Consider the following 23,510-nt stretch of genomic DNA (forward strand, 5'->3'; position numbering starts at 1 on the left):
TTACAGCCTCCCAGGTAGAAATCCTCTTTAGTGCCAGCCATGCCTGCTGACATACATACCAAAATATACTGTATATTATTCTGATTGATACTTTTGTGAATCATGTACCCCTACAACACTATACAGCCACAGAATGACACCACTTTTCAGACCATGCAGATCTGCCTTTTTATCCTGTACACTGATGGGGTTTTCCCTTTTCTGAAAGCTTACCTAAACCCTAGCCCTTACCACACCGTACATTAACAGCCCTTTCAATTTCAAAGGGGCCTAACTGACCCACTCTGATTAGGGGTATGCAGATGATCTAATGAGATAAAATATATATTTTATTTTTTGTAAGCTGTACTCCATGTATTAAAATACCATATCTAAAATTGATTGATAAGTGGAATAAAGGAGCTGTTTATTTACCTTTTTACCCATCTAGTTTTGGCTTATGGAGCTACTGGAGCCGGAAAGACCCACACTATGCTGGGTTCCTCCACACAACCTGGAGTCATGTATCTCACAATGATGGACCTTTACAACCGAATGGAAAGCTTAAAAGAGGAAAAGATTTGCAATATTGCTGTCTCTTACTTGGAGGTTTGTACCCACTATTATATTTGGTCTTTTTCATAGATGTGTGATTTATTTTTTTGTAAACCAGTTATTTTATGCCTGATTAACTCTAATATTTAAAGATGGCTGCACACATTCCAGTTATATTCTATAATTCCCTTACATTTTTTAACAATTATGTAGTACAAGGGCCAACCTGAAGAAATCATTTTAATTGATATGCAGTCTGATAGACCCATGTGTTAAAGTAGATTTTAAAATCAGATTGACCATCCTAAGGAATCTTGTCAGTCCAAAAGTAATGCTTTAAATATAGGTGGAGTCTAGTGGTCTGAGCCAGCCCTTGTCTTTTGATATGTCTTGGATGCTTCAGCCACGTGACATTATTTCTGTCACTGGGAACCTAACAATTTTGGTTGTTCCAGCATCGCCACTTGCATTGTCCATAATTTTAAATAGAAAATCCAGCAAAAAATGTGAATCCTCACTTTGAACACAATGCAGATATCTCACCAATAGGGTTTCATAGAGATTGGATACTGCCAAGTGATTTAACATTCAACTTCATGGGAATATCATAAACTTATATTTGGTAGCTCACGTGACTGTCCAAGTGTATTCCTTGTATCAAAGTGTGAGGATAGAAGAGGGGGAGGGGTATGCTTGTGTGCCAAGAATTATTTTCTGGTGACTAAAATGGACAACATTGCTAATGGGGCAAGGGAGAAGGTGGAATCCTTGTGGCTGGTGTTTCAAAGGAAAGAAACAAATAGGAAATTACAGTGTTCCTAAACGCACAACAGTAAAATCTGTATATACAGTAAAGCATGCTTGTTATGCTCACTGTGGAGGGTTTAATCCTCCACAATGTGTAAAAAGATGTTTTGATCCTGTTTTCTCTGATCCTCCCCTTCTACTGTCCCCAATTCATCGTCTGATAGAACAGCCTTGGGAGCAAGTTGTACATGCTCAGTTTGGTGTGTATTGCTAGAGTTTTTTATTTTTTTATTTTTTTTTTTGGGAGAGTGCGTGTGAAAACTCCTCCTACAAGCTTTAACCAGTGCTCTGCTGGACACTGAAAGAAGTCACAAGACTGCTATATACTGATAATGAGAGAAGGTATTTAGCAGTTTATATTTACAAAAACAATTATATTTCCATGTACTGTGGGAGACCAGATATAGTGAATGCAGGGTCCTGGGTTTAGTAACACTTTAATAGCGGATGTATGCTACAGCCCCCTAGCCTGAAGGATGAGGAGGAGACTGATCTCTTCTCAGTCAGGAATAGCCGCAAGGCAGTGTGGTGTTATAGTGAGCGACTTCAATTATCTAGAAAATTGACTAGGCAGAAGGAACTGCTCACTCATTTAACCCTTGTCATTTCTAAAATGTGTTGTAGGACTACATGTCAAATTTGGATTCCCCAATTTGAAAAATGCTCTGCTAGATCTACCAATTACAAATAACACAGATCTGATTGCAGATGTGGTAATAAGGGATAACTTGAGTAACGGTGATCATAGCGTAATATTGCATTCAATGTAAATAGAAAAAGGAGACACCAGGGTAGTGTAAGATCACTGCATTTCTAAAGAGCCAACTTATCTAAACTGTGCTCCACAATACAAGATAATGGGATCAAATTCTGGAAACACTAAAACAATGAGTAAATGTGGGAGTGCTTTAAGAACATAAATAATGGCAGTAATGAGCCCATTCCAATGGGCAGCAAATATAAAAAAAACTAAGGTTAAACCTGGGTGGCTAAACCTTTTAGCGTAAAAAGGCATATAAAAGAGGGGGAAAAAAAAAGACCTTAAAAATATATAAGGCAGAAGAGTCCCCATCGGCATTCCTACACTACAAAGAATTCAATAAGAAATGTAAGCGCACAATTAGGGCAGCTAAAATAGATCACAAGAGACATACTGGAGGAGAGAAAAAAAAAATCCACAAAATGTTTTAACAATATTGTAAGAAAGCAAAGTTAGAGCATATTAGCTCTATAAAGGATGATTTAGGGAAGTTGGTCACAAGTGACAAGGATTAAATGCATTTTTCTCTGATTTTACAATGGCAGAGGAGGGATACAAAAATAAAGACCGTATTGTCAGTAACACAACAGAGTGTACCCTTGTGGCTAACAAGCCAATGTCCAAAAAAGACTTGGAAAAACGTAACATAAATTGAATCACCAGGGCCTGATGGATTACACTCGAGAATCCTCAAAGAATTTAGCCAGGTTATAGCAAGACTGTTATTTCTAATTTCTAAGGACAGCTTAGTGACTGGGATGGTACCAGCTGATTGGCAAAAAGCCAAGGTGGTATCAGTATTTAAAAAAGGGCCAAGATGTCTACCTGGAAACTACAGACCAGTTAGCCTAACATCTTTAGTATTTAAAACTGTTGGAGGGGAAGATAAAGGACAGTGTCCAAGAATTTGCTTATGGAAACAGTATGACCGTATCATTTAGTATAGATTTATGAATGATCTTGCCAAACCAGTTTAACTTGGTATGAGGAAGTGCGCTGTCATCTAGAGGAAGGCCTGTGGATGCGGTGTATCTGGATTTCACCAAAACATTCAATACAGTTCCTTATAAACGCCTAACTTACAAATAGAGGTCTATTCTGAATGATCTGGAGTTGTAAGTGGGGTACCCCAAGGCTTTACCCCCCTGGAACCTCTGGGTAAATCGAGGATGCAAAAGGATCTGTAGGTCCTAGTAGATCACAGGCTCAGCAATATCATGCAATGCCAAACCACAGCAACCAAAGCTATCAGACTATTATCACGCATTAAAAGGTGTATTTACTCGATAAATCTGTAATTCTACCACGTTACAAAACTCTGGTCCAGCCACATTTTTAGTATGCCGTCCAGTTCTGATCACCAATGCTTAGGATGTGCTTGTAACTGGGGAGAGTTGAGAGAAGGGCAGCAAAGCTAATTAAGGGGACTTGGGGACCTCGGTTACAAGGAACAACTACAAGTATTGAACTTCTTCTCCCTGGTGAAAAGACTCTTAAGGGTGAGATATGATAGCCATATAAAAATATCTCAATGGTGATTCTAGCATAGGTAGAAAACTGTTCCGTCTCTGGTTCAAAGGACACATGGCCACTCACTGAAGTTGGACGAGAGGAGATTTAACCTTATCTGTGTAAGGGATTTTTTTTCTATCAGATCAGTAAGCATGTGGAACTCCCTTCCACAGTTGGGGATGTCAGTGGGGAGTGTTGATAATTTCAAAATAACTTTTAGATGGGCATCTTGGCGAATGCAATATTCAGGGATATGGTAAATGGTAGTGATATAAACACACACGTTGAACTGGATGGACTGATGTCTTTATTCAATCTTACCAGCTATGTAACTGTATCTGACAAAACTGAAGCACCAGTTTTAGATGGACTGGCCCTTTAAGAGCTTTGCTTTGTTCCCTCTCTATCTGTTTCCTCTTTATGTATTTGTGAGGACTGCTTGGCTGGTAAAGATATTGCTTTGATGTAGAAAAATGTCTTATTACAAATCATTCTTTTATATTGTGACTTTCTTGAGCTCTTGTAAGAACAACATGGATTCTCTTTAGCCCTCTTTTCATAGAAGTAATCTATAATAGCGCTTTCACTGGTACTTTACATCAAAACAACATAAATGTATTTCTAGAAGCCACTCACAGCTGCTCAGCGTAGTCTCATTTTACTGTGTATAGAAGATTTACATCCTTAATAGCACAAACAACATATTGTTGGTAAGGAATGTAAGTCAGATGGCTGGTGTAAGCTGACCATGGTTTCGTGAACTGTATAATATAGCTTTTAGGGAAAGCTATGTGGAGCATAGATTTCCGATTTTCAAATTATATCAGCAGCCTCCTGTTTAAATGTTGAGAGAGGGCCTGGATGGATATACTTCACAAGCAATCTATTAGCTTGTGCCACTAGTTAGAGATTGTCCAAACTGACTTTTTTGCTTATCTGTAGTTGGATGCATTCATACATGGTATTAATACACCCTTTACATTTGTAATAGTTCAGAGGGGAAGGTTGCAGTTTTATATAAGTTCCAAGTTTACTTTAGAGGCTTTTGGGACACTGGCAAATAAAAAACCGTTAAGCCAGCTTCCGTACAACCTTGCCTCTCTTATGCCTCAGTCTTTGGCTAAGTTGACTTGAATGGTAATTACTTAATTTAGGTGAAACATTGTGCATGCATGCCACAAGCTCTTTCCCCCACTATTCAGCCTAGAGCAGGCACTACTAAATGGCGGACCACAGTCCAAATATGGACCAGGTGACAGTCCTGTCCTCGACCACACCACTTAGCAGCCTGAATGGACTCCTCCTCTCGCCGCTGCAGCTGTTGGAAATCGGGAGGAATGGGAGAGTGGACTCCTATTCTGTAAGCACTTGCCTGCCGCCGCTGTAGTAGTCGCTGCTGAAGTCACAGCAGGGAAGAGGCCGGTAGGAATGGAAGGAAGGACTGCTCTTCCGAATGTACCAGCTTGCTGCCGCCACCGCTAAACTCAGAACAGGGAGGAGGGCGGGAGGCACTGCAGGTCTACAGAGGGAGCAGGGAAGGGGAGCCAACCTTTCATATTAACAGGCTGGTCACTCCCCTTTTAACAAGAAGAGTTGGCCAGCTCACTCGCTCAGTGAAGATCTTCTGTGCCTCCTGCCCTCCTCGCTGCTCTGAGTTCAGCGGCAAGTTGGTATATTCAGAAGAAGAGTCCTTCCTTCCATTCCTCCCGCCCTCTTATCTGCTGTGACTTCCAACAGCAGTGGCAACGATGGCAGCGCCTGCGACTACATGCAGAACAAGAGCCCACCCGGCCATTCCTCCCGCCCTCCACAATGCAGAGTTAAGGTAGGGGGAAGAATATGGGGGGGAAGGGGTTGTGATGTCGGGGGGGGGGGGGAATCTATGATATGAGGGGGAACTGTGGTATAGGTGAACTGTGATGGGGAGGGGGGGCTGTGATATGGGGGCGCTGTGAAGTGTGGGGGAGAGCTTTGAGGGTGAAGCTGTGATATGGGGGACTGTGAAGTGAGCGTGGGAGAGCTGTAAAATGGGGGGGGGGGGGCGGGGAGTTGTGATATGAGAGAGGGGGAGCTGTAATACTGGGGGGGGGCTGTAATGTCAGCAGGGGGGAACTGTGATGTGGGGGGTTGTGATTGCAAGAGGGGCTGTGATGTAAGTAGGGCTATAATGTTGGGGGGGGGGGGGGGCTCTGACGTGAAAGAGAGTTGTGATGTACGGGGGGCTTTGATGGGAAAGGGGGGACTGAGGACATTAATTAGGAGCTGTGATCTGAAAGACCTATGTAATAGAAGAAAAATGAAATTTGGACCTCTGCAGGAAGAAAATGTTAAAAAAAAAAAAAAAAAAAAAAAGTCAATAGGTAGTTGCTAAAGCAACCGTTCATTAAAATAAAAAAAAAAACCTCTACATCTTATGGCAGATTCTAGTATCAAATCAAATGTATTTTAAATTTTGATGCACGGTTGCTTTAGCACCTACCTATTCACTGTGTTTTTTGTTTTTTTTTATATCGAAGTGTTTTTCACTTTTATAGGGGAAGCTCTCAACCCATATAGCCATCACACTGTGGGCTTAATTTATTTGTTTGAGCACACAGTTTTATGGGGGCCACAATATCATTATTACAATAGGCAGAAAATGTTACCAAACGGACCTCTGTGAATTTTAATTTAGTACCCCTGGCCTAGAGGAAGCACCATTCTGCAGCTACTTCTGAAGAACCTCATGGTACATCTGGTTCCAGTGCCCAATGACTTGATCACCTTGGTTGCAGTTGCAACCCTCCTCAGCTTCGGCTATTTGTGAGTACAAGGGGCATTAGCTCACTTTTATTCTGGGTTTCTCCTCTGTGATGCAATGTGTATTTTCAAAGACGCACAGAGGGTAGTCCTGCAACATGTGACTTCCATACTCCTCTATGGCTCCTGGGGGGTTTTCTCAGTATTTTGAAAGGGAACCAGTAATTGAAACCTAGATCCTGTGATTCACTCGCTCTAACCCTTCTAAGCTTCCATCTCTAAGTGTACCTCGTGCCTTTATTACCATCTCTGATCCAGAGTCTTCACAGTCTACTCTTGGAGATGCTGTTTTTGAGTAAATGCCATGTAGTTCAAATTTACAGGGGGTTGTTTCTAACCTGGTACAGTATACAATACTAATACTGCTGTTTTCAGGCCTAGGATCATTTAGAGCGCTTTTGGTTGCAAAGACCTTTCCACTATACCTGGTATTTAAAGCATTCATCTGAGGACTGGAAACCATCTGGACATATCACAATTTGTGTATATATTTATTTTATATAAAAAATATATGAAAACACTTTTTGCTATCAAAGCACCTGCATGGATACAGCAATACAAAATATAGTGAGTATTTGAGCCAGATCATAGGAACACGGTTGAGTTAGAAACCTACTGTGCATGTTCACATGTGTGGGCCTTGTTTCATATGTAATAAGTTAGAAGAAGAGAAGCATTTTTGGGAGAGATTAAAGGTGTAAAGAAAAAAAATCAGGCCAATTTATTATTAATTGTGAGACTACACAGGTGATGTGTAAAATACCATGCAGGTGCTAATTAATGTGTATAGGAAAAACTGCTAAATTGAAATGCATGGAGCATTTAAGGGATATTAAGAAGATTTCTCTAATCCAATGATTAAATATATAATTTCATTACTTTAATTTTATTTAGAGTAGTTTTATATATTTCTCCTCAGAGACATACACCTTTTACAGTCCTAATGGTATCAATAAGGCTTTAGTTACAATGTTTTTGGGATCAAATTCCACTGTGTTGACCAGTATGTGTGTGTGCCATTTACTGGTAGATAGAGATTTACAGTTAGATCCATATATATTTGGACACAGTCACAATTTTTTTTTTCTTTTTTCAGGTGTTTACCAAAACATATTCAAGCTATAGTTCTATAATGGATATGGGCTGAAAGTGCACTATCATGTTTAATTTGAGGGTATGTACATTCAAATTGAAGGAAGGGTTTAGGAATTACAGCCCTTAAGGCTACGTTCACACTAGCCTTGTGTGCAGGCGGCAGAGAGGCGTTTGGGAAGCGTTTTTACCGCTTCCCAAACGCCTCTGCCAATTCTGCACATTACAGCACATGGTGCTGTTCTAACGGGAGCGTCTGCGTTGCGTCGCGGCAAAACGGACGCCTCTGGTCGAGTCAGGAGGCTTTGAAGCCTCCTATTCTCGTCTATGGTGCCACTCCGTAAAGGCCCGGCCGGCGTTTGCGGTGCGGTTGCGGGGCGTTTGCGGAGCGGTAACACCACTCAAACTGTATTATAGACGTTTGTGGGGCGTTATTAACGCTCGGCAAACGCCTAGCAACCGCCACTAAACCGCGCATGCGGAGCGTTTGCCGAGCGTTAAACGCTCCGCAAACGCCGGACCAATGCTTGCCAAACGCTATAGGGGCTATAGGGGCGTTTGGCAAGCGTTGGTAAAACAGCCAAGTGTGAACGAGCCCTAAGAGTAGCCATCCCCCCTTTTTCAAGGGACCAAAGTAATTGGACAATTGAAACTAAGGCTGTTTCATGGCAAGGTGTGGGATACTCCTTCATTTGCTTCTTCATCAGTTAAGCAGATAAAAGGTCTGGAGTTGATTCTAAGTGTGGTATTTGCATTTGGAATCTATTGCTGTGAACCTACAGCATGCGTTCAAAGGAGCGGTCCATGGAAGTGAAACAGGCCATTGTAAGGCTTCAAAACAAATCCATCAGAGAGATAGCAGCAACATTAGGAGTGGTGAAATCAACAGTTTGGTACATTAAGGAAAGAAGAACGCACTGGTGAGCTCAGCAACATAAAAAGGCATGGACATCCATGGAAGACAACAGTGGTGGATGATCAGAGGATCCTCTCTATGGTAAAGAAAAACCCATTCACAGCATCCAGACAAGTGAATAACACTCTCCAGGAGGTGGGTGTATCATTGTCAAAGTCTACAATCAAGAGAAGACTTCACGAGAGCAAATACAGAGGGTTCACCACAAGATGCAAACCATTCATAAGCCTGAAGAATAGAAAAGCCAGATTAGACTTTGCCAAAAAAAAAATCTAAAAAAACCCAGACCAGTTCTGGAAAAGCATTCTTTGGACGGATGAAACTAAGATTAATCTGTAGCAGAATGACGGGAAAAAAACAACGTGGAGAAGGCTTGGAACAGCTCATGATCCAAAGCACACAACATCATCTGTAAAACGTGGAGGCAATGTGATGGCATGGGCATGCATGGCTTCCAGTGCCACTGGGTCAATGGTGTTTATTGATGATGTGACAGAAGACAGAAGCAGCCAGAAGAATTCTGCAGTACAGATATATGATCAGCCCATATTCAGCCAAATGCAGCAAAGTTGATTGGACGGTTCTTCACAGTACAGATGGACAATGATCCAAAACACACTGCAAAAGCAACCCAGGAGCTTTTGAAGGAAAAGAAGTGGAATATTCTGCAACGGCCTAGTCAGTCACCTGATCTCAACCCAATTGAGCATGCAATTCACTTGTTGAAAGCAAAACTAAAGGCAGAAAGACCAACACATAACTGAAGACAGCTGCAGTTAGAGCCTGGCAAAGAATCAGAAAGGAGGAAACCCAGTCTTTGGTAGTATCCATGAGTTCCAGACTTCAGGCAGTCATTGCCAGTAAAGGATTCTCAACATAATATTAAAAATGAACGTTTTATTTATGATTATATTCAGTTGTCCAATTACATTTGAGCCACTGAAAATGGAGGGACTGAATAAAAATGGTTGCAGTTCCTAAAATGTGTACTTGATATTTATGTTCAACCCCTTCAATTAAAGCTGAAAGTCTGCACTTCAAATTCATTTGGTTTGTTTCGTTTTAATTTATTTTGGTGGCATACAGAGCCAAAAGTATGAAAATTGTGCCTGTGTCCAAATATATATGGACCGAACAGTATATATGCAATACAAATGTTTGGAACCATGTACTGTATTCAGCTGTGTTTGATTTCTCAAAGCATCTAAACTTGTGCTTCACTAAGGGGTGATGTCCATTCACATGTGTAAGCACTTTGACTATGCACCTGGGGCGCACACAGAATACGCCCAAGGAACATCTGATTCACTTCTGCTGTAAGGCAAGTTTTCTCTTTGGACCTGCTTTTGACACCATAAATGCATGGATGAACAAAAAGTATGTGTACTGTCAATCCCGTGCATCCAATGGGTAAATGCCAACGTGTAGACCAATCTAAATGTGCAAAAAAAAAAATAAAAATGAGTGTATGTAAGTAAAATAAATTTTATACACACACACTATTGTGTCTGCAAGCAAACTGTGTTCCCACAACCCATCGAGAACTTTTTAGGTTTTCAATAGCATTAGGCAGCATTGTTTTATTTAAAACTCTCAGCAATGCAACTTGTCAGCAATCAGACTGTGCCCTGCCTCAACACAGGGGTTCTGTTAGGGAGGAAGAACGTCAACTTTTATCTACTACTGCAGTGTATCTCATGGGCAGATTGTCTTCAAGAACTGTAGATTCAGTAGATAGAAGGCTGAGTGTTTTCTACCTTCTCTGCTCAGCCTTCTGCATGAAGGTGCCCCCCATTTCTTCTGTAAGTGGATGTCTGTTGGATCATCCTACTGGGTCACTTGATGGGTTACATTCCAACAGTTTGGAAGCTCAGGCTTCACACTGTAGCCTCCACATTACACCCTCAAGTTGGGCTCCTCTTTTCAGCTGCCATTTTTCACTCTTCTGGTGTTGCTGCACTCCCATTTTGCACTTTCCCTGGTTTCTTTCCCCTGACCCTTGGGGCCTTCACTTTATTATAGCTCCTTTCCCTAGCAAGAACATGATTCTTCTGTCCTCCCAACAGTCCTTGGCTTCTGTGTATAGAACTGGCTCCTTTTTCGACCTTAATGCTTTTTTTTTTTTTTTCCCCTCGACATTCCCATTATAGAAATACTGTTTGTTTTTTTGTTTTTTTTTGTTTTTTTTTTTGCTCTCTGTGATAGGCCCTTAAAGGGATCACGTGGCGCAAAGCTCCCTAATCTGTCAGGTGACTTTCTAGTAATAGGAATCTTACACCTTATTCTTCAGTGGTAGATTCTGCTCTTTACACGGTATGGTTGGATAATTCTTCAAATCATATATTTGGTAACTGGTTAGATGGGTTATCACATTCCAGAAATGCCTATGGGCATTGGATAGAATTCCAAATCTCCCTTCTGATTCTAATGTTTTTTTAACATCAGTCTGATAGATATAATTGTTTTGCTACTAGTGTAGAGTGAGCAGTACTGGTTTTTCTGGTCACAAGCCACACTGTGTACTATTCCCAAAGAGCTTCCCCTGGTGCAACAGATGACAGACTAAAGACAGTGGTCAAGGCTGAGAGAACTAATGCATTTTTAGAGGCTATCCCCTCCAGAGCTGAAGCTGGTGAGGACCCTTGATCTGGTCTTTAGTACTTAGTACTAAATTTGCCATATGTGTCAATGATTTAAAAAAAAAAAAAAAAAAAAAAATCCAAAAAATCCGATTTCTTTTTAAATCAAATTTTTTTAATTGAAATCAGATTTATTTTAAATAAAATGCTTTTTGAGGAAAATATATTACCATCTAAAGGTTATTTCATCATGAAATAAAGATTTGTTTTTTAATTATGTAGAATAAGGCTGTATGTTTAATGTTTTTGGTAAATAAATTCCATTAATCCATTCACAATGTCATGCTCTTCCAGAGGTTTTTGTAAGATTATTGGACAGTTTCTCTGCCTACAAGATATTATCACAGATGCTTGGTTTACTTTTGCAGTTCTCAAAACTGAATTTGACTCAGCGGAGATCACATGCCTCTTCTTCACAGCAAAAATGTTATAACATGAACAGAGTTAAGAAAAAGACCTTAATCCTAACTTCTACAAACCTATGAATACAGAATCAACCCCTTCAGTGCTAAGTTTCAAGAAGTTCAGTGAATAGAATAGAAACAATATTTTTCTGATTGGAGTAGAATAGATCTGCACAAGAAGAAAGTGAAACGAAGTGTGAGGAGGAAGGGGCTGACAGTCTAAGTTTCTTAAAATATATATATTTTGTTTAGCCAAATTAGTTAACAAACATGGATGTTTAAGCAAATAACATATGCTGGAATGTTACTGTTTCAGTTGAATAAATCTATTTAAATTGTTATTAAGGTAATGATTATTTTTCTCCTTCCTAAGTACAACAGAAAAGTTGTCCAAATATGAATGATTAACCAATTAAACTGGGGATAAAAAAACTAATATGAAAAGTTATTCTAAAAATCTTCATCTACTTGCATATTAAAGTTATACCAGCAAGAATTAGTCGTTATGTAGAAAACTAGGATTTAAATCAAGCCTTACTGGCTAGTGATTTAAATCAGTTTGATTTAAATCAAATCCACCCTGTGTTATAGTGTCCCCCAAAGGTGTGCTGTGGAGTGGGAAGGGTTAAAGTCCTCTTCCTGCTGTTGAAGTGTTTTTATGATAAGACTGTTGAAGACCGGGTCCATTTGGATTTAGTCATCCATACCCCTTCTGTGGGCTACCTCAGTCTACCCAAGTCTTGCAAAGTCTACCATCATACATGTAAGGCCTACTTCACACGGTTAGCTGGGATACATTCTATCCTTTTTCCAGTCTGGTGTTTGGTACCATCAAAGGCCAAATCTCAGCCTTGCCATTTTGCTTCAGAGACTGCTGGCCTCTCATCCCTTTAGTTAAGTCCTTTTGTCCAGGGTGTTGATAACTTAGTTTCTCCTGTATGTTCCCCAGTGACTCCATGGTATCCTAACCTGATTCTTTTGGCCCTTCAGAGGCCACTCTTTTTAAACCCTTTAAAGAAATTCCCTCACTAGACCTCACTAGCAATGCAGTCAATGTTTGTGCCTGTCGCCTTATGGCCACATTAACTGCCTTGTCCTGTAAAGAGTCTTTCTCAATATTACACAAAGAAAAGGTTATGAGGTTTTAAACTAGAATTCCACTTTCCTGTCACTTTTTTGAAGAGTTTGAACCAGCTTGGTTAAAAGGAAATCTTACCACTGGCAATGCTGGAATACACTGTGTGAGCTTGTTACCTATAGAAAGGTGTGCGGTTTATGTGCTCCGGTATCCTAAAACTTCCCTCCTGCTTAATTTAAGTTGCACTTTAAGCGCAACCGCTTTCCAAAACCCTGCCCCTCTTCATTCTGCCAATCAATTATGGTTGTTCAAGGTCTTACCCCTCTTCCATTTTCTGATTTCTAACCATACATTACTCCAGTCGTTCTCTACCTTTTTTTCAGTCAAGGTATCCCTTTTTAAGCGTTTATTTAAAAAAAAAAAAATAAAAATTAACAGGCGTGTAACTTCCAAGTTGCACAAGGAGGCTCACTGATTGTTAGGACGCTGACAGGTGGCCTGCGCTTTACCCAAGTTTTTAATGATGCACAACAGAAACCTGTGGCATTGTGTGACCAAAACAATCAGGCTCAATTTGGCAACTTTTGAGAAATTTTTAGGCATTTTGCAATGGCACCCCCGAAGAACCCAGGGATACTACTGCACCCTGGTTATAAAGGCTGCCCTACTCTATTAAAAAAGGAAAATGTTTTATGTCTAGAGTGGTACTATTACAGGTGAACATTGTTAAAGGAAAGTTTGGTCTGTGTTTTTTTTTTTTTTTTTTTTTTTTTTTTTTTTTTTTTTTTTAGCAAGCACATTTTTACCATTTTTCTGTTTTTCCTAACGTTAATCTGTTTCAACGTTTACATTTTCCCATGCTTTCCATGTTCGATTTTTGTCATTTGTTAGATGTTGAGTGGCTACTAGAGGCTCCGTACAATGGCTCTACCAGTCGTTGATACAGAAATCTGCTCACAGGATACTCGTAGCATTCAGTGAAACAGTAGAGTTAGCAGCCTTTACTACCTCCTGCCTTCAAGTGATAAATATGAAATATTCATATTCACGACTTCATGTCTATCTGAATGACCAGAAATAATGTTAAACCTTTCTAATGTGTGCGACACTCCTAAAACACATCTAGTACTTTGGAGTTTTTCTTTTTTTTCTAATCTGAATAATTTCTCCCGCTCTGTGTAGGTGTACAATGAGCAAATCCGTGACCTTCTTTCAAACTCTGGTTCTCTTGCTGTGCGAGAGGATGCTCAGAAAGGAGTGGTTGTACAAGGATTAACATTACATCAGGTATGTCTTCAAATATACAAGGTAAAGCCATTCGAATTCCTTCCACCCACCTAAATCTTATCACAATTTATATATCTAGCGCTAATATGTTGAACTGTGCTTTTGAAGCCAATTACTGATCTAAGGAAGAAATGTATAGATAATGTAGAAGGCTACTTGGCAGTTAAAGCTCTTTCTATAAAATTACTACCTAGCTCTTTTACCAACCTTACACTTGACCTTTTTTTTTTTTTTTCATTATGCCAAAGAGCACACTACATTTTTGTTTTAATATGCTATCCAAATTATTCTTTTCATTGTCCTATATGGTGATGTGAGTAGTCTGATTTCTATTGGAAACTAGATCAATGTCGAAGGGGGCCTTCCATGAAAATAGATGATATGCTTTGCTCTGTGTGTATGTGTATAAATCTTTTTCTTTTTTTTTTTTTTTTTTTTTTTTTTGTCCCCGACAGCCAAAATCGGCTAGTGAGATTCTCCAGTTGCTTGACTATGGCAATAAGAATAGAACGCAGCATCCCACTGATGTTAATGCCACCTCTTCTCGATCCCATGCTGTGTTCCAGGTACAATTAAAAAATGCTATGCTTTTGTTTTACACTAGTATTGCTGGAGTGTAAAGACAGGAAAGTGGCAGTGATTTTCAAATTATTTTTATTTACAAAGATGGACTAAAATGTTGGGATTTAATCATCACAAAACATACAAAAGATATTTCTGAACAGGTTTTTTTATTTGAAGACTTGGATAAAACCAATTTTTGGTAGCCTCTGTTGTTTTGAAATTAGCTGTCTAACCCTTACTAGCCTTAGATAATGCTTTTCTTACCCAGTATATCCTCTGCTTTTTTTTTTTTTTTTTTTTTTCTTGGTTCAAATATAAATGGCATGTAGTAATTCCCCCTACCTGCCTAGAGCTTCCTTGCAATCAATGAAATTTACCAGGAAGTAGCACATCAAAGGGAATCTGTAACTGCAGCACACTACCACAAGAACCTAGAAGTGGTTTAGATGGAAAGTACTGCATCTGCGGTTGCTCCTATATAGACCTTGAGAGGCTTGTGTCTTTAGTTGAAGGCGTTCATTGGCTCTTGTTAAAATGCTCCCAAGCACAAGGCAGTTTGCTTTGAAATCTTGAAAGGAGTTTAACACTGATCAAGGGACTAAACCAAAGGGTCCAGTGTCCAAAAGTATTGCGTCAAATGAATCCAAAATAATAAGCCAACCTGTTTCAGGAGCAAGTTGTATCCCCTTATATAAGGCCCCGTTCATACGAGCATTCTGATCGGGTCTACCTGTACTTTTTTTTTTTTTTTTTTTTTTGTTTTCTTTTGTTTGTTCTATGGAGTGGCACCTCCAATCCGATCTGCCAAAAATAAACAGAAGGGGGTTCAGTCCTCTGTCTAATTGGATCGTACGGCAGTCGGGAGTAAACAAAAAGTCCGTTCCGTTTACATCCAACTGTCCATAGAGAAGAGCAGGTTGTGTTTTTGTCTGCCCTGCATGAGCAGAGCAGACATAGACTAGTGATCTGCCTGCTGTGCTCTGCTCAGCAGGGGATCAGCAGACAAATCCCTCGCTGAGCAAGTGGATCGGAAGTGGAGTGCCCTCTGTGTGAAATGGGCTTAAAGGTTAAGTTCACTTTTATTTTTTTTTCCAGCTCTCCTTTGTACCATAATACTATTAATGTACCCTGGTTGCAGAAAGAGAGGCTTTCTTTAATTTTGAGAATAAGGCCTTGCCTTCGCCTTGCTGTATTTCTTAGAACGCTTCATCACTGGCTGGTATGTAGGACAGATAAGCCAGTAAGACACAGGAAGGAGTTTACCAGCTGATCTTATTAACACACACATCCTGAACTGACCTCATTAAAACCCACCCCCTTCACCCATCAATTATTTTTTTACACCATCCCCGGCATTGCTCAACTTGTGCATTTGCCTGGCTTCCCCAACGTCCCCTCAGATGGGCTCCGGCCGCATGGCAAACTCCCTGGGGCTGCATGCAGCCTACGGGACAACCCTGATGTAGTACAAGGGCCTGCCTGATTGAATACAGAGTGACTGGATAGATGGTGTGTCCTTCTATTATATAGTTTTGGTAAATCTAAAGGTGATTGTACAATTAGACTGTATAGTGTGTGGCCATATTTGTACACCTAAAAATGCCTAGTTTCGCTTTGAATGTTATTAACACAGCAAACACAATTTGCCAAATGAAAAAGCAGGTGAAAAATGCAGCATTACGAGCAGTAAAAAGCATGCAACTCACACCACGCCAAAATGTCCCATGAGCTACTTGGCGATGTGTAGCGCAGCCCATTGAAATCATGGGCTACCCCGTGTCACTGAAAAAAAAAAACAAGCCAAAAAAAGTGTACTCCCTCTACTCGAATTATGAATGGGACCTGAAAGTTAAATTGGTCTGTTTCCGTATGCATGGCAAACTGCGCAGAAAATGCACGCTTTGCCATGTGTTTTAGAAAAACTCTGCAAATGTGCATCGTGTTTTTGTGTTGTCATTACATGTTAAAGGCACCCCAAGTGCAGCAAAAACTGCTGTTAACGCACCTTGCTCCACGCCGAAAAAGTTCTGGAGTGTCTCTGGGGCGATTGTTGCGTGTAGGGCAGCCCATTCAAGTGAATGAGCTGTCCTATGCCTGTCAAAAACGCTCAAACACCCAAAACAAGCACGCCACTATGTGGAGATGTGAAAGGGGCGTAATAACTGAGCGTCTCTGTCCACTCCCTCCTGTGTACTTGTATAAAGATGGCCATACACTATGCAATCTGATTTGTACAATCTCTTTACAAATTCCTTTAGATTTACCAGAACTATGGAATAGGACATGCCTGAACAATTCAACCCGAATCAAATAAGACAGACCCTTGTACTACATAGCTGATGGGAGATCTAAAGGAAATTGTACAATCAGATTGTATAGAAAGTGGGTGGAAGGTAGTATTGTAATGAGGGAGGTGTGGTCCAGAGTGGTGAACACACCCTATCGCACCATCTTCTGTGATGCAACAAGGAAGTGAAGGCTTCTGGGAGATGGCCTACAGGAAGTGAATGCTGAGAGTTGATCTACAGGCAGTGATGGAATCTGAAAATCAGTTAAAAATTCAAACTGCCAAATTTTTACCCTCTTGTGGATGAGGTAGGTGAGAGAAAAGCACACTGGGATGGCTGTGCCAGAAATCGTATTGGAAAATGCTTCTATTATAAAAAGTAAAATTCTGCCTGAAAATGTGAACTTATTCTTAATGGAGAAGTACAGCCAACGTTCTGACAGTCCCGCTCCCTGCTCAGAGCAGCTGTGAGAACTTGGCGATAATGTGATTGCTGAGTTCTCAGTCTTATGCAGGCCATAGACGGGTCGAAAATCGGCCCATTTGTCAGCCGATTTTCGCACCATTAGTGGGCTAATTGGTCGCCCATTTTTCAGGGTTTTGGCACATTTTTTTATTGGAAAGTCGGAAAATTCACATCCGATTTTCCCGGCAATGATGAGCAAATCGGCCAATCGTTTTACCGATAAAAAAATTTGCGCATGAGCCGTGACCTGCAAGAATAAAGAGAAGAATAAGAATTCCAGTCCGCTATTATATTTTATATGAAAAGTCTTGCGGTTCCAGCAATGTGTCTGTCTGTATCCGAATAAAAACATCTGTATCCGAAATGATACATTGTTACAACCGCAAGACTTTCATGTAAAATATAATAGCAGAGCTCTCTGCAAGGGACAGAAGTAAAAATGCCGGCCGTAGACGGGATGAAAATCAGAAGTTCTTTTGGGTTTTTTTAACCGATCGTGGTAACGTCAGCCGATTGAACGACCGATTTTCTTTTTTTTTTTTTTTTTTTTTTTTTAACGCCCGATTTTTCGACCCATCTATGGCCTGCATTAGGCTCCATTCACATCTGAGCATAGTGTTTTTCGCGCATATTTTACTTTGTTTTTCATACAGAGTTTTTTTAGCAGTTTTTGAGCTTTGGCGTTTTTTTATTTTATTAGCCAATAGAGAAAAATATCATCTTTTGCATCATTTGTTGCTAGATTTTTCTGCTTCAGCTTTTCCATCTGCTTTAATTTCTTTTTTTATTATTAATTGTAAATTTTATTAATTTTTTGTTAGGATAAGGGGTTAAGGTTAGGGTTTTCTATATTTTCTATTCTGTTTTTCTATTTTATTTATTTTTTGGTTGGGGTAATAATAATAAAAAAATTAATAAATAAATGTAAAATACACAAGTAAATAAATAATCATAAATACTATGTAATAACCCCTAACATTAACTCCCTAACCCTTAAATATATTAAACAAATTATTATTATTATACACCTAAACGCGAGCAACAAAATACATAAACCTCCCTGGCGGTATTCCCTAGTGTAGCTCGGGGTAAAGTTTCAGAACCACAAGCGGTAACCTCGAGCTACACTCGGGAATATCTTGCAGCGTTGCTCCGGGATCCCTTCTGCACTTACCTTGTCCTGCGCTCCTGCGATGTCCCCCCTGCAGTGTCCCCGGCCATCTCCTCCGGCTGATGACGGCATCTGTCTTCTGGGTTACGTTCCCTGCGACGTCAGGACGTACGGGGGCCGGAAGCAGCGGGAAATTTAAAAATGTCAAAATGTGACATTCACTCAATACACTAAAATCACACAGTATTACATTACTGTATCAAACCATTTCACATACATTTTGTCCCGAGTGCTTTGTCCTGTGCCCTGCCTGCATTTTTACTGTTCTTTCTGCCTGGAAACTGAGAAATGTCCATGACGTCCAAAAAGTGTCCCTTTTAGGTCAAAAGTGGTTTTAGACCAGCTAGAGAACAGCGATAGTAAATTAAAACCACTTGCAGAATTGAGTGATGATTCGTGGGAAAATTCGTCGTCGGACACTAAAAATGATTTTGCGACTTTCCTCAGTGATGTGCGAACTTGACACTCTATTTCAAATTTCATTGTTTTTGGTTTACATTATTGAATTTTATTATAATATTTTTTATGATTATTATAATTTATGATTTTGTGTTTAAAATTTTATCATACCTGGGATGTTTACTAGACTTTTGTTCGGACAGATTTCAGTGAGTTATTCCTAATAATTACAGGCCTACAATAAAAAAAGGACCTATTTCCATGCAAAAAAAGTACCGCTTTGAGCAAGGAAATATTGACATAATCAGACCGCTAGGGAGGTTAATATTCATAATAAATGAATATATAAATGTAAAATAATCATAAATAAATACTAATTAGCCCATAATCTTAACCCCCTAAACCTTAAAAAGTAATACAATCATTTTTTATTATTATTGTATTTTATGTTCAGGTGTTTATTATTTAATTTCATTTATTTTTAAGGTTGGGGGTTAATATTTATCATGAATTTTTAATTTATATGTGTATGTTTTGTATTTTACATTTATATGTATATAAACAATCTGCCCAATTTGAGGTACAAAAGTAGCACCAAAACTTTTTTGAGCTTCAGGCGAATTGAAGTGGAGATGTGAACCATCTCCATCGAGTAATATTGATTTTTTTTCTCTTCTTTTCTTTTTTTTTTCCCCTGAGCGTTTTGGTGCTTCATGCTCCAAAACTCTCCGGAGTGAATGGGACCTTAGACCCGGAAGGGGACAGATGCAGCATCAGAGCGATGCTGCATCCACCTAGATGAGCATAACTGGAAGGAAAAAAAGCCATGCTTTTTAAGAGTTCAAAATGTGTAAATTGGAACAAAGGGCTTGATTTAAATGAAGTTTTCCTAAAAAATAAATAAATAAATAAATAAAAAATATAATAAAATCTACTGCACCTAATCTATAAAGGAATCAAACATCTTTCTTTTTTTTTTTTTTCTTTCAAATAGCACCGTTTAAATGTAATCTCACCAATGAAGAATGTACATTCCCTTGTCATACACTGGCTTAGTATTTTGGATAAAATGGCGACTTTAAGATTTTCGATCCTTTGGTGTGTCTACCTTATCAATATATTTTACTAAGCAAGGAAGCCACTTTGTGTTACTGCACTGAGGTGTATCTGGTTTCCTGGAAATTTTCTTTTATATGTATAAATATACTTGACCAAACATAAGAAATGCATACTTATTAGGGACATTTTTATGCTGTTCCCATTTTACTAGATATACTTGAGGCAACAAGACAAAAGTGCGAGTATTAATCAAAATGTCCGGATTGCCAAAATGAGCCTGATCGATCTGGCTGGTTCAGAACGAGCAAGTGCTACAAATGCGAAAGGTGAGCGCTTGCGCGAAGGCACAAACATCAACCGCTCCCTGTTGGCTCTTGGGAATGTAATCAATGCTCTGTCAGATCCTAAGGTGAGCTTTTCATTGCTTGTCTTCATCTTGTCTCTTATCATAAACATTACTATTATTAACTACTTGCTTGATATTTTCTCTTTTGTCTATCATTTTTATGTTTTATAAGTGCAGACTGAGAGCTACAGCTTTAATTATTTCACCATATACAAAAGATAAACACAAGAGTTTTATGCAGTTGTTTTCATTAGTATAACCTGGTAAATGTATTTCTGAATCCAGCTAGTACAGTATGTGTACCAAGGATCTATTTTTATATAGGCTTCCCATTATTCCACAACGACCAGGAAGTGAATGAAGAGAGAAGGGCCAGCACTGATGGACTCTCTTGAAATGCTTCTGTTGTCAAATTAAGATGATCTTGGCAATTGTAAGCTTGGTAACAGAAAGCCGACAACCTGGATATATTTAGTCAACTTCCGGTCAACGGGCGAGGGGTGGGAAAGGAGAGCAAAGCTCTTTCTCTAAGTATAAAAGAGAAGACTGATGTTGTCCACTTGGCTGTGTAGTGTGACGGGAGTGTCTGGAGTGCCCAGCTGCCTGAACCATGTTTAAAGAGTAACTCTCTTGTTGAGAAAAATAAATTCCCCTCTTTGTGATCTGTATACATTGCAAGGATTCTAAAAAAACATTTTTCCAGATTCCTACCTCTTTGTTATTCTCAAGAAATAGCAGTTTGTGTCCATGTGCAGAGTGAATCTGTATGATTTTTATAATTATCAATCAGCAGCTGCACTTGCGGGGCTCTGAGGAAAGTGGCAGGGTCTGAATCCCTTTAGACAACATTTCTCTTTGGTTGTATCACACCAAAATGGCCTTTTTGTTGCAAGGGCTGTCCAAAATTTGATTTGTATCTTAGTGCAGACTTCTGGGAAAACCGGTGAACCAATCGCACAAAAAGGAAATAACTTCTCTGCGGAGAGTTCTGTACCATCTATGTACAGAATTCTCCAGGTAGCCATATTGCATTTTACAAAAACTTACAACACTACAGACTGAAAAGGGAAGGTCACTTTTAATAACATCGTGCACTTGTGTATCTACTGTATGAGATATATATCAATATCAAATTTTTTTTTTGGCTTTCATTTTCCCTATGAAAGTGGAGTTGCCCTTTTAACCCTGTGTTTATCTGCCTAGCTAGAGTTCAGGTTTTCAGACCATATTGCAAACGTCATAAATGGGCAACCTTTCCATATTCCTCTAACAACCAACTTTTGTTAAACTGTAAAACATGACCATTCAGATAAAAATGGCAATACATAGTGATCCACTGTGTCCATTTGGTTCCTCCATAATACGTGGTTTGAGCTGTAGGTGATAAACCAAAACTCTAGTCTAAGCTCCCATCAAAACTAGTAAGGTTATAAACCCTTTTTATTCACCAACACTACCATACCACATGTGGTTTCCATGGCCCTCATTTTAGACTGCTCCTTTATATAAAAAGGAACTGAAATTGCATTTTAATCTGTTATGTTTCAAATTGCACAACAAGTGTTTTGGTCAGTTGTTTACCAGCTAAACGGGGTAGTTCATTTATTTTTCTTTCAGACCCCTATGTTACTGTGAATTATTCTGCAGCTAATTTACACAGAAAAAAAAAATCGCCAAATTAAATGAGCTTGTTGTGTATGATACAGACTTGTTCAAGATTATGATGTTGTGGGTGTCTTGTGTTGCTACTATCCGTTTTGGCTCTTGAAAGATATTCATATCTTTTTGCATGTGTGTTAGTGTAGGGTGAATAATTGACAAATGAGGTTGTTTTTCTCTGCAGTTTCTTGGCATTTTGGGAGTTTGGATTTTAAACCTTAAAGCGGAGTTCCACTCACCCTGGCAAAAAAAATAAGTCCGCAGCTACAAAAACTGTAGCTGCTGACTTTTAAAAAACGGCCACTCACCTGTCCCCCGGTCCCCTGGTGTTTCACCGGCCATCCTGTATTCCAGGAGCCCGGCGTCTTCAGTGTGGGCACCCGGCTGTGATAGCTTGCGGCTTCACAGCCGGATACCCACTGTGCATGCGCGAGTAGCGCTGTGCTTCATTAATGGTCCTGTAGTCTTCTGGGACCTGTCATGTGTCCCAAAAGACTACAGGGAGGGAGGACACCTTTAGAAGTGGGAGCATGTACCTGGCAAATTCGGGTACCCGCTCCCCTCAATGCCACATATAAGTGCCCATCTGGGCTACCTTTCTGTGTCACCCATCAGTGCTGCCAGTCAGTGGTGCCTTTCAGTGCCCATCAGTGATGCCTGTTAATGCCCATCAGTGCCTCCTTATCAGTGCAGCCTATCAGTGCCCATCACTGCAGCCTCATTAGCACACATCAGTGAAGGAGAAAAATCACTTATTTACAAAATTTTATAACAAAAACTAAGACTTTTTTTTTTTTTTTTTTTTTTTAAATCAGTGCTTTTTGGTTTGTTTAAGAAAAAATAAGCCCAGAGGTGATTAAATACCACCAATATAAAGCTCTATCTGTCTCAAAAAAATGATAAAAATGTCATATGGGTACAGTGTTGCATGACCACGCAATTGTCATGCAAAGTGCGACAGCACTGAAATCTGGAAATTGGCCTGGGCAGGAAGGGGGTATAAGTGCCCTGTAGGCTTGTGGTTAAAGCAGAACTACCCCTTTTGGGTGGAGCTCCACTTTAAGTGTTTAAGGTTGCTGTGTTCAACATTTGATGTTTGCTATGTTATTTGGACTCGTAGTGGTCTGTGTTCTTATTAAGGAATTTCAAATCTTCTTCACTTTGACATGCTCATGTATTTATTCTGCCATGTCGCTCATTTAGCATTTTGTACTCTGCACTCTAGTTAATGCTTGGCTTATATAAATAACACAATCTAAGCATTTCTTTTTTTGGTGATCTGGTTAATGAGCCCAGTGGTCTAGTATGTACATGTAGGTTTCACATTGTTTTCCAATAATGATTAGGGTGATTTATGTTGTATACATACAACTGTTTACATGTTTTAGCTTCATGTACCCATAAGCCATTACTGCCTAAAGGAAACCGGGCAATTCAAACCAAACATATCAAGCAAAAGGTATGAGTACGAGTTGCTCACAAAATGTTCAGCAGATCCGTTTATCTGGCATTTGGACTTAAGGCGGAGTTCCACCAATTTTGTCATGTTTTTGCAGCACAGTGCCCACCAGCAGAACAGTCTGTAATGGCTATTTATTTATTTTTTTTCTAAATGCCTTATTTTTCTGTGTGTAGTCCACACTTTCGGTCCTGGCCACCTAGGCGATTTCATCATTAGGCAATTCCTTAGGAGTCCTGAGATATCAGCGTCATCTATCCTAGGAGTCTTTG

The 23,510-nt window shown here is 39.6% G+C and overlaps 1 protein-coding gene across 1 annotated transcript in view; it reads left to right on the top strand.

The window, feature by feature from the left end:
* Positions 1-430: 430 nt before the first annotated feature.
* The window catches only part of KIF18A (kinesin family member 18A), a gene marked incomplete at its 5' end in the record, with an annotated part of 117,669 nt that continues 94,589 nt past the window's right edge, over positions 431-23,510 (top strand). Inside the window, 4 exons of the mRNA XM_089654953.1 lie at positions 431-588; positions 13,724-13,828; positions 14,284-14,394; positions 19,986-20,183. Coding sequence (XP_089511079.1) covers positions 431-588; positions 13,724-13,828; positions 14,284-14,394; positions 19,986-20,183 — 572 coding nt within the window. The remainder of the gene's footprint in view (positions 589-13,723; positions 13,829-14,283; positions 14,395-19,985; positions 20,184-23,510) is intronic.

This window comes from Staurois parvus, unplaced genomic scaffold (assembly GCF_062004578.1).
Source record: "Staurois parvus isolate SC_StPar_1 unplaced genomic scaffold, SC_StPar_1.0 ptg000818l, whole genome shotgun sequence".
NCBI lineage: Eukaryota > Metazoa > Chordata > Amphibia > Anura > Ranidae > Staurois > Staurois parvus.